This window comes from Balearica regulorum, chromosome 1 (genome assembly GCF_011004875.1).
Source record: "Balearica regulorum gibbericeps isolate bBalReg1 chromosome 1, bBalReg1.pri, whole genome shotgun sequence".
Classification (NCBI taxonomy): Eukaryota; Metazoa; Chordata; class Aves; order Gruiformes; family Gruidae; genus Balearica; species Balearica regulorum.
This window is the reverse complement of record NC_046184.1, coordinates 20901926-20914408: the sequence shown is the minus strand read 5'-3', so window position 1 is coordinate 20914408 and position 12483 is coordinate 20901926. Positions and strand designations below refer to the sequence as shown.

Genomic DNA, 12483 nt, shown 5'->3' with positions numbered 1-12483 from the left:
TTGACACTGCCAGAGCCTAATTTAACAAGATACATGAAAAAGGTTTTTTAAATTGAGCATTTTCTTTCACATGATTGTATATGCTTGTAAGTCATGGAAAATTACTATCAGTGCACATAAACTTAAGCACGTTCTTAAATAACCTACCAAATCAAGCACGTTTGTAATACTAGGAATTAAATTATTTGGATGTACGCATCAGTTTTCTGAGATTTTGGCAGCGAAGGAGAATAATTAACATGTTTCTTTTATAACCATAATCTTGCCCTTCTCTTTGACAAGAAGGAGATCATCTGTTAGAGTGGGAAGGATTAATTAAGTCTTCCTTCTGACCTTTTAATTCTTTGCTCTACTACTTAGTTTTCTTGAGCAAAATGCTGATCAAGAAGAACAGTAATTATATAGCAGGAATTCATTTCAACATTCCTTCACTGGTAACAGTGAAGCTACTAAGACTGTAATCTTAGTAGCTTTTTGATGACATTTTTAAATTCTGGCAAGTGAATTTTATTTTTTTTTCCTCCTGTTGATGATATTATTCTGGGAAATATTCTGGGAAACACACATTTTAAATTATACATCTTTTGACTTCAGTGGATAGGTTACTGAATCCTGCAAACAGAGCCCATATGTCCTTGGAAGAACAGCTGAGAGAGTTGCTAGAAAAGCTTGATCTCACCTGTGCAATGAAATCCAGTGGGTCAAGGAGCAAAAGAGCAAAGCTGTTAAAGAAAGAAATCAGCATTATTCGCAACAAACTAAGTCAGCAACACAACCAAGCTCCTCAAATAGAATCAGGTATTGGAAGTTTTGAAGAAGAAAGTGCAGCATTAGAACAAGATGGAGAAGAAGAAGGTAAGATTTTAAACTATGTTTAAATCTGTTCTGAACCTCTTCAGTCAGGTGGTTTACTCATGTGAGTTAGAGTGTAATAAATGAATATTATACTTAAATTTTAAATGGACAAATAACCACTTACAACAAATATTTTAAGAATATGAGAATGATCTTTATAAACAAAACCTCCCTCCGTTATTTTCCACAGTAGTAAGGCTTTTTAAAAATTTAGGTGTTACAAAATGAAAGTACAAAGAATCTCATGTGAAAAGGAGTCGGAAATGCCCGAGTGGAAAACATGTTTGTACTTTTGGAAATTCACTGAAATGCCAAAATATGTATTAGGGATCATGTGACCCTAGGTCACTGGTGCTGAAAGCTATGGCTATTGTACTGTCTTTGGTAGCTTTTTTAGTCTCTACTCCAGACTCCAGGGAGGGTGGAGGGTAGGTTTGGGGGTTTTTTTTTGGGGGGTGGGGTGGTTGGGTTTTTTTGTTGTTGTTGTTTTGTTGTGTGTGGGTTTTGGGTTTTGTTCTTTTTGTGGTTTGGTTTTTTCCTAATAAAGCTAAATACTGATAGGACTTAACAAACTTCATTTTGTAGAATCAAGTCAGCTGTATCTAACCAGCCCTTCCCCTTGTGCTTCTCTTCCTCCTCAAAACATTGGCCTCACAACTGCATCTACTCTTGGCTAATTCCCATTGATTTCCATGACAGCGATATACTAGAAAGACCTAGCTTTCTATTTCAGTTGAACATTGTATTTGCATTTTTAGTTTTTAAATCAGTTACTGAGGTCTTTATTGCTCATGTTTAAATCTGGTCTCTCTAAAAAAAAGAATAAAAAAAATAATCTATTGAGTTTGTTTCACAATCAGCTCTTCTCTAAAAAGCTAATGTATTTTTCTTTAGGCAAGTTAGAGACATGTTTCATTTTGATTACATGTACTGAATAGAGGGAGGAGGAAAGAGCTCAAGGGAAAGTGGAAGCATGGTAATACATAAAACCGTCTGGGTCTGGTGCAGCTTGATGCTATCAAAATTTTTGAAAGTTGAAGTCAATAAAATGACTGTCCTTAACTGCCATTCAAACAGCAACTTGGTGTTTAATTCTTAGTGTGACTAAGAGAATGCTTTTCAAACATATAACTTACTTGAGATTTGAATGACAATAGTAGAAAAAGTGTACGTGAATCAGCATGCTTATCTTGTTCTGAGGTCATTAAGTATTCTTAAAATGCTTAATAGATTTTTTTAATTTTTTTTTTTTTTTTAAATCTTCAAGCAATGATGCTACTGAATATAGTTCTTTAGGAATGTAGTTTCTGGCAGATAATGGATACACTAACTTTTTTACTTATAGCTTAACATTTTTATGACACAGCCTTTCACTGCAGTGGTTGTGCAAAAAATAGTCCAAAAGTGAGCAGTAGCTGTTTTCTTCCATTTAAACAAAGCATAATGAAGAGCATGATCCAGAGTTCATTGGCATTGTTACAATTCTGATCTAGTGAAGAGTAATAGTCATTAGTTCAAATTTCGATTCTGAAGTGGGAAGGTACTTAGAGGAGTAAAGAAAACAAATTTCCAAAAAGAAAGATGATTAAAGTAGTAGAATCCTGGTCCAGGATCTCTACAGGAGCTGACTTTAGAAGAGCTGTGAATTACCCCCTTGCAATTCAGTTTTCAGTTTCTGATTATGTGAAAAATACAATACCAGAATAACCCCATGAAATGTGGGGTTTAGTGTCTAAATAGTTCTCAAGTGTTTTTCTGTGCTTAAATCTTTTGTGAATATTTTCTAATTAATTGTAAGAAAATCAGAATTTGTTCACAAAGAACAGTCACCTTGGACATTGTAAACTGCAGGCTTTTTTAATTGGTGGTACTTTAAATGTGCTTATCTGACTGTAAATTTCATTCTAAGTGTCTTCCTGAAACATTATTTATCAATTCTGCTACTTGTATGCCTTCAAAGTATGTGAGCATAGTCATGCTTTAACTGTGTTTTTAATATGAACTATGCTATTGTTTAATTAAACCTTAAACAATGGGGCAGAGATCTTTCTGCACTTAGAAGTCATGGATTTCCAAGTAAGCATTGCTGAGCCAAAACCAAAACAATACAGAGATAATATTTAATCCATTACAGGTACAGGGCTTAGACCCTTGGATTTTTTTACACCTTTTTTTCGAGTGGCTTAGAAAAATTCACTAAATTTTAAAATGTCATGTGATAGCATAAATATTAGGTTGGTCACATACAGTTACTCTAGCATAAGCATCTTCTTTCTTCTTCTTAATTTATATTTACAAAGATTCTTTTGAAAGATAGAAGGTTTTAACATCTTTTTGGGTTGATAATTATGGAATAGGAAGTTCTTCTACTTGTATTTGGGAATGCTGCAACAGTAGAATGTTTATTTTCTTTCCCATCACTTGGGATGGAAAATTGAAATTAGTTTCATATGCTCGAAGTTATATCTCCATTGTCTTTTCCCAGCATGGAATTACTAGAATTGACTGGGACATGATCATCTTTAAAAGAAAGAGGGGGGAGTGGTGGGGGGAGGAAGGAAGAAGAAACTGTAGAGGGTGTTTTTTCTGATTTCTCCTATCAAGTCCATATTGTCAAGTGCGTATTTGTCAACTAGTTGGCAAATAATCAAGCTGTGAGACTTTGGGGTTTGGGGTTTTTGGGGTTTTTTTTCTTTCTCCCCTTTTTTAATTTCTTTTTGGGTAGATAAATTTCTAGCCACAACTGTAAAACAGCTTTGCAAATCTTGCCTTTCTTTAAATTTTATAAAACACTTTAGCTCACTTTAGTAGATCAGGTTACAAATACTTTTTTTTTTTAATGCTTATCTGATAAATTTTATCTTAGGCAGGTAAGGTGAACATTGATAAGGTGAAATAGATAAAAACGTATATTATCAAAAATTTTACTTGAATGGCAGTGTAATTGCATTTAACAGATAATCATCCACCACCCCAACTTTCTATTTAAAAAAATAGATTTCTTAGTTTTTAGTTAATGAAACTAACATAACTGCATGAGAAGTAAAAAGTATTTATCCAGGTGTAAATTGTTAACACCAACTATAAACATCTGCTTTTCTATCCCTGTTACATTCCCAGTATAAAAGTAGGAACTACTAACTAGGACAGATTGTTGCTAGACAAGGTTTGTTTTTAAAATGTTATGCTTTGTTTCCAAACAACAATTTATTTGGTGGGCTGCACATTTATAGTGAGTTTTATAATAGACTTTATAACTACAGGTTTTCAAAAATCACACTCTATTTATAATTTTTTCAGGAGATAAATCTCCCCCTAAACTTGAACCATCAGATGCATTACCTCTTCCTTCAAACTTGGAGACTAATTCAGAACCACCAACCCTCAAACCAGTAGAACTCAATCCAGAGCAGAGTAAGCTTTACAAAAGAGTAAAATTTGATAATGAATTATATAGCACTTCCATTCAGAAAGAAATAAATGGACACACTCCAGAACACTTACTTGACAGTAATCTCAATGAGTCGACTGTTTCTGCTGTAGCTGAGTCATCAACTGATGTAAACAGACGTACATCCATTCTCTTCTGCAAATCGAAAAGTATAAGCCCCCAAAAGTCTGCAAAGAACACTGAAACCCAGCCAACTTCTCCACAGCTAGGGACCAAAACCTTTTTGTCTGTAGTCCTTCCAAGGTTGGAGACACTTCTGCACCCAAGGAAAAGATCAAGGAGTGCATGTGGAGATTCTGAGGTTGATGATGAGTCCCCTGTAAAGCGCTTGGACACAGGTAAATGTTACAAAACTTATTTGAATAGATGCATCTCAAAAGTTAACATACCTGTTAATTTTTTTTACATACATGTAATTGTTAATCTTCAGATGTTAGCACTTGAACAGTTTTTTCCTCATAGTTGAGTAGTTACAGTTCAGAAAATTACTGATTCATTTTTCTCTTGGCCCTATACAATTAGACTTAGTGAACCATATTTTACTTTTTCACAGTTTTCACTTTAGCAATGGAATCTTCAAATTTACATGTATGGTTGGGTGATTTTTTTTTTTAAGCTATTTTCTATTTCCTTTTGTTGCAACCAATAGGAAAAGTGAATCAGCTGCTTTTTTGGAAATTCCATGTTAAATTACGTGGAAACTTCATATATGGTGCCAAAACTAGAACTCTTAGAAAGAGGAGCATGGAAAATACATGTTCCATGTATTACTTAATTTTTGCTGTAGTGTTACTCCAAGCATATTTTCATGTTATGAAACTGATGACTGTGCTTTGTAGACCCATGTATTTTATGGAAGTGGTAAAAGCTCAGAGCATAATGTGTTTCTTTAGTCTGTGCACTTAAATAATGTTGAAGAATCTAAGTGTAAGATTTTGCTCTTAATGAGACTTTTATAAAGAACAGTAAAAAAAAAAGTTACCTTGATATGTTGGTGCAGTACAGTTGAAGACATTAATTACACCTTTTCTTAGCGAACCACAGTTCTATGTATTGGAGAAGTCTGAATAAAAGCCTCTTTGAGGAAGAACAGCAGCATAAGGAAATGTCTACAGTATATTTCCTTCACGTTATCCATAGCCATTGCTATGACTTGCATATTACCTTTGAAATAAATACTTGGTTTCATTGTCATGTTGATAACCCGTATACAGGTATGAAAACAGCATATGGGATTTTTTGTGTCTTTGAATGAAAGATACAGGAATTTAATTTGAACATATATTGTGAAGATATGTTTGTATTTTGTGGGGGTTTTTTGTGGTTTGAGGGGGAAGGAGGATTGGTTGTATGTTTGGTGTGTTTTTGTTGTTTTATGTTTGGGGTTTGGGGGGGGTTTAGGGTTTTTTGGGTTTTCTTTAATGATCAAGTGAGGAGGAAAATTATTCTAGTGCTGGAATCATAGCACGAGAAAATGATCAGTAAGATTTTTTTTGTGGGGGGGGTCTTTATGTTTTTGTTTGTTTGTTTTTGCCTCGTTGGAAAGCCCCAGTTTCCATTCCTTTTCCTAATAGTTTGGAAAGACCATATAGATTTGATCTGGTGCTTTAGTTCTGAAGTACGAATTGTGTGAAGGTAGTGTGATGATAGAAATGAGTTAATCTTCATTAATGACATAAAAAGCTTTGGTTTCCAAATATTCCAATTTACCAGCCTTTAATCTAGGTAATTTCATTATGTACCTTTATACAGATTGCTTTTTATTGCACACACAGCAAATCATTTTTATGCTAGATCATACCACTAATTCCTTGAAATTTTTATCTTAAACATTCTGAATTGTTTCTTTGGGGGAAAATGTTTTTATTATATAGGAATATATATAAGAATATTTTGAATACATTTAAAATCTGTCATTTTCTTCCTTTTCTCTCTGTGGAGTTAGGTGTATGTGAAGCAAATATGCTTTTGATAAAAACAAAAACAACTCACCCACAATTCAAACAATTATGGATAGTTTCTTCTAAGTTTCGTACTCTTCCCATTTCAGAATTTCTAAGGTTTGGGGGTTTTTTATGTAACATGTATGCTAGAAACAGGAATAAAATCCAAAAGGTTAAAAAAAAAAAATATATATAAATTATTTTTTTTTTTTTTTTTTTTTTTAGTTTTTAAATAAAATTCTGTAGCCTCTTCCTGAAATTAATAAAGATATGCACAGAATTAAATTTATGTAGAACTAATACTTAGGGAGCATTTATATTTAAACTTTTTATTTGTTCAAGAAACAAGAAACTATGTATGTGAGTTGAAATGGTTTAGCCATTAAATTAAATTCACTTGAAGGTGTTCTAATTATTTTTTAATAGTACGAGGGTTTTCTTAAGCATATATTGTTCATACAGATGTGTCAGCTTATCAAATCTTACTCCTGCGATTCTTTTTCCATTTACAACCAAATGTTTTGCTTTCATGTTGGAGATTTTATTTGTCATGTTATTTTCAAACTTGTGTCTCCACACTAAGCAATTTGCAATTGGCAGCTAGTTTGACCTACAATTCAGCAGGAAAACTGCACAAACCTCAGATGCTTTCCAAGATCTAAAACCAGTTGAATTGTTTTACTTTTGCATATGCAGGCTGGTGTCAGTTCATGAAGATGTCTGTCTTCTGATAAAAATATATGAGATGATGTGTATAGGAATATATTTTTTTCTATTTGGTTATTTTTCACAAAGTTCTAATTTCATGCTGCTGTTAAAAATGCTTTTATTCAAAAGAATTGAGCAGACATGAGCTTGTATGCCCTCCAAAGCTGTACCATGATAGAAAAGGCAAGCTTCAGGCTTGAGTTCTTGTGAGTTAGCAACTTCATGAGCAATCACTGTAGTTGAAAATGAATTATTCTTGCAGTTTTCTTTGACTGGTATGAATGTTAAATACCTTCAGTTCTAGTGGATATAGGGAAAAAAATCCTTGAAAAGGACTTTGCTTGATAAACAAAGCATTGAAATTTTTAAGTGGTCAAGAGCTGCACTGTCACATCTGGTTTTTTTTCTTCCTTACCTGTTCATAACCATTGTGGGGTTTTTGCCGTTACTTAAGGATGCCTTATTGGTTTGTTGCTCTCCTTACTCTGTCTCCTCAATGTTTCCCCCTTTCATGTCACTCATATGTATTCTTAATGAAGAAGTTCAAAGACTCTAACCCTTACTTCGTTAGGTAAAACCACACCTACTTTGATGTTTCATTATTCTCATAGACTGCCTTTTATTATGCTTTCTTAAATTACATGTGAGGTTGGTGTGCTTGCCACTTAGTTTCAAGAAACACACATACAGGATCCGTTGGCACACTACTCCGTAAGTATGGTGTCTTGTGTGTTGTTGGTTTTCATGTACAAAATAATTACTGAAATATTAGCTATTTTCAGAAATAGGGGACTATTGTACAACATGACTTAACCTTCAAAGAGGAGTGAAAGCAGTTCACTTTAATACTCTGACCTCCTTTTATATGTGCATCTTTGTTTAAAAAATAAGCAGCAATAATGTAATGTAACCTTAAATTTTAATTTCGTAGTGTTTGACTAGGACGTTATCACTTACGGCACATCTTTCTCCGTAGTTGCTATGTGGAAACTGACAACTACATAGAGGAGAGATATTTAAAAATTTCCTAGACATAGTTGATGTATCTTGGGTTTGCTTCATATCTTATCTAGCAATTTCAAAAAGATGATAGGTTGTTTTTACTTTGGAAATTTTGGTCCTATCAGACATTGATGTATGATTCTTGAAGACGTCCCATCTTAACTGTGACAAGTTCAATGAGCTTTTCAAAATATCCATTGTACGCTTACCTTGCTCTTCTGTTACAAATATTAATGCTTTTCAGCAGGAAATTAGTTGGTGCAAGTATTACATGTGAGAAAAAGAAAGCTGCTTAATGGATAGAAGGTAGATTGTACCGACCATTTAAAAATTTGCTTCTATCAGTTGTGTATAGGTAAGATAAACTCCTGGAACAAATGACTGTTTTAAGATACCTTCTGAACATTGTAAAATGCTAGATGATGTTCAGAGTAAATTTTTGTGTTCTTGATTTTTATCAGTCACCTTTTAAGCTTTCATAAATTTAGGCTAGTAATTCACAGTTACTGTGTTGGTACCCTCTATTTTAATTAGAAACTTAGTATTCAGAATATACTATCCCAAAGCAATCGCTTCAATTTAGGATTGCAAATAGTGATTATTATAGTGCAGTATGTTGCTTTCCTGTTATTTCTTGGCTAGATAGCAGTAATAGAAAATTTCAGTGAAACGTGTCATTTACTTAGTATTCTTGCTTCCAGCTACACAGATTTTCTCAAGGCACTGAAACAGATGTAAACAAATATTTGTAGCCTGGATCAGTGAATTGAAGTATTTAACACAGTAAAAAGCACAGTTTTTTGGGGGGCAGGGGAATTTATAATTTCTTAATATATACTTTGCCTGTAGTTGTCAGTATATAACAAACATAATTATACCTTATTAAATCTATTAGTAAATGTTGGGCTGATTGTGTTTCTGCCCTATCGGTATAAAATGTTTGATGGCACTTAAGAACTGTCTGCAAGTAACCTGTATATGAATTCCACTTGCATTTGATATAGTTTAATATTGTAGCAATGAGCACTCTCAATTTTATTTGGTGTGATAAGGATAGAGGTTATATCTGGGATAAAATGGAACACAGGTTTGGTTTGGTTTTTTTTTTTTAATTCTTCAGTACTTGATTTCTAATAAATCCTGGAAGTGTTCAAGGACAGGTTGGATGAGGCTTTGAGCAGCCTGGTCTAGTGGAGGGTGTCCCTGCCCTTGACAGGGGGGTTGGAACTAGATAGGCTTTGAGGTCCCTTCCAGCCCAAACCATTCCATGATTCTATGAAATTTTTGGCTCTCTGGAGCACAGGCCAATTTGATTAAAAGTTAAGCTTCATATGTGCAGCATTCAATTACCATTCTCTAAATGGAAGAGACAAAAGTAAAACATGCATATCTACGAACATAACTTACATCCTCTAAATAAATAACAAACTAAACTAGAGGTTGCTCTGTGAAAAAACACATTGACATAGTTACTCCTCTGGTTAACACAGGAATGATAGTGTATACATATATTCATGAGTAAAATGCAGTAATTTGACTAAATCTACTGACAGATCCAGAGCCCTTATATTTTGACTGAAAACTCTTCTTTTTGTTTTCTTTTTTTTTTTCCCCTTCAGATGCATAGTGATTCTTTCCTGTAAAATCTGATGTGAAATTTAGTTATTTAAGCACTTAGCGATGTCCAAAAACTTCAGCTGCCTGCCTTCAGGAAGTTTCAAAACAAAACATTTTAAGGTGTATATGCAAACAAACAAAGCATTGGAGATTGTGAAGGCCTAAAAGGAATTAACCCCGGCTTGTTAAATTTGTGAGTGTAGAGACTCGGGGACTACAGAAGCTCGACTGCTCAGTTGTCAGGATAAAGCCAGACTGCACAGGAGCACATAAGTACCAAAGAGGCTGAGAAAGTGAAGTTTTGACTAGAACACAAACAAAATTATTGGGGGGGATGCTAGTGTGTTTTTGCCTGGTTTTTGAAAAGTTTGTGGGGGAGTGTGTGTGGAGGGGTTATTGATTTTATTTTTGTTTTGTTTTTTAATGGGATGATAGACCACAGAGAGACTTTGACCACTTCCTAAGAAAATCAGGCAAATTATGGAGAGAAATTTAAAAAAAAAACCCCAACCGTGAATGCTGCATTTCTTCATTTGTATTTGGCCTGCCCAAGCTTTAGACAGGAATTCTGTCTGGCTGGCTAAAATTTTTGCCAATTTTATTTCTGGAAAAATTTTGAGAAATAGGAAAGGATTTTTGTAATGTAGAATTAAATAAGTGCATAAGGCAGAAAGAGGGGGAAGGAAACTATTTTATGCCAGTCAGCAATTGGAATGACATTTAAGAGAATAAATGTTCCTTTTGGTTTTATTTCATCTAAAGAACCATAGTATTAACTTCCTCACCATTTAAAATCTTTTGATTACTTCTTGATTTATATAATTAGAATAGAGGGAATTTTGAGCAATGTAGTCAAGAATGGTGGGGCTTGATGAACAACTCTATATGGGGATTTTGTCCTTTTTCAAGGCTTGTGAAGTGTATGCATGCATAACTTAAAATATGCATTAATATTTTTTTTCTTGGGTCTTAAAACTGTTAATTTCTTTGAAAGTACTATCTTTTGGTTATTTTTAAGGGATTCATTATTAGCACCCAACTTAGAATTGTTGTGTTTTCTAAGATCAGTATAACTGAATCTTCTGTAATAATAAAAAATATTTTGTAGATGCCCTTCTGTTTTTCTTGATGCTGTAGGAATTGTAGAGCCTTTTACTGTATTCTGGCATTTCTTTTTTTTTTTTGAATGCTTAGCTCATTTCTTGGCCCAGGTTTGGCTTTCTGAAAAATAAAATGTCATAGTCCTTTGTGTGCTTCATCTGTGGCATTTAACCCTAATTTTTCTGTGTGGCGCAAATGGTAAACAGACAACTGTGGGATTTATTGAAGGTATTAAAAATCGTGAATTTGGAGATCTCACTGTGCTTATAAATTAAGAACACACTTGCCATGGAGTTGAGGCTGAGTATATATGACCTACCTTCAAATTCACAGGTTTAGATATCATGAAGTCCCCTGTATCAGGTACATAAGGTACTGGAGTTGATCAAATCACCATTGTATTTGACCTGTTTGGAATATTGTAGAATAGTTTGGGTTGGAAAGGACCTTGAAAGGTCATCTAGTCCAGCCCTCACGTACTGTCCTACAGGTCTTATTTAAGAGATGCATGATAATAAAAATGAATCCAATGACTCCAACACTAACTTCAGGCACTGGACCTGGAAGTCAAAAATACAAGTGACTTAGGGCTCATTCTGCTGTGAGTGGAGAGAGAGGGAGATGGTTCCCACAGTATGATTGACTGCAAGATGAATGTCTCTCAGAAGAGGTTTGTGTTTGTTTTCTTTTTTTTTTTTCTTTCCACTTTTTATCCTCCTAGACGAGAATAGATTATGTAGTTACATGCATAGAGGGAGGTCCTCCATAGAGAGTAATTATGGTAGCATGTACTCTTTTAATGTATCATACATGCAGCCCAATATTTTGGGACACTTTTAATTCATAGCTCTCTTCTGTGTTGCCCACTGTAGTACCCATACATAGTTTCTTTGGTGTGCATAGAGGAAGTGTACACATAAGAAGGTATCCCATACAAATAAAAACATCTATTAGTCAAGAATAGGTAAAATACTTGAAACAAAGTTGCTTTTATTTTATTGGTACCAAAACAGTGTTCTTTGGTCACACTGGCACTTGAATTTTGTCAGGCCATGCTATCCTATCCTAACTCTTCTGAGTTCAGTGCTGCCGAAAAATAGCAAAGCTGGGTTGGCGTTTAATTGTCCTTGATTATCTTTGCTCGACAACACTTCAATCACTGTCAGGTTGACTACATGAGCAGTGAAGCCTCCTGTTTTGTCTTTGCAGCTCCTTTGGTTGAAGCCAGGAAGACAATCTTAGGATTGCAAGCATTGTTAATTTTTGCTAGGCTGAAATAAATTTATAGTGTGTTGTTAGGGTCTTTTAAAGGATTTGGATCATGCACTTCCTCGAGTACAGTGCAAGCTGTCATAGAAGGAGGCTGTTCCACGCCTATAGTAAGCACTGGATCTTTTATACTGAATCACTTGAAGTTTTCATCTCCCTGTGTGAAATACCTCTGAAGGTACAAAAGGTCTGGAAAATTAGATCCAAAAATGCAGCTGTGTAACTTAATGAAGTAACTGGCTGATTCAAGGACTTGCAGTTTACTGTGTTGTCCTGTATGTTGTCTCTGCAGTGGCAGATCTCTGGTAAACATTTCTGCCTTCATCTTTCTTTCGGATGCCAACTTCAGTTTCAATTTCTGGTCCCTGTCCTAGCATGAGACACAAAATTAAGAACCAATTTTTCTAAATAGCTGCAAAAGGCAAATAAATGGTAAACAATTTGTTTCCTTTTTAATAGAGTAAGATTGCTGGACATGCATCTCTTGTAAGAGAGCTCTGAAGTTCATCTGTCTGTTTCCTTTTCTTTGGATACCAT

General features: G+C 34.4%; 1 protein-coding gene across 12 annotated transcripts in view; it reads left to right on the top strand.

Moving 5' to 3' along the window:
- Nucleotides 1-12483, top strand: part of BRD1 (bromodomain containing 1) — a 76067-nt gene that overhangs the window by 42809 nt on the left and 20775 nt on the right. For 10 of the 12 annotated variants that reach the window (XM_075742486.1, XM_075742445.1, XM_075742435.1 and 7 more), the window contains 2 exons: nt 595-855; nt 4156-4644. In XM_075742486.1, the coding sequence (XP_075598601.1) occupies nt 595-855; nt 4156-4644 (750 nt within the window). The remainder of the gene's footprint in view (nt 1-594; nt 856-4155; nt 4645-12483) is intronic. The other 2 variants (XM_075742517.1, XM_075742525.1) reach the window with 2 other exon arrangements.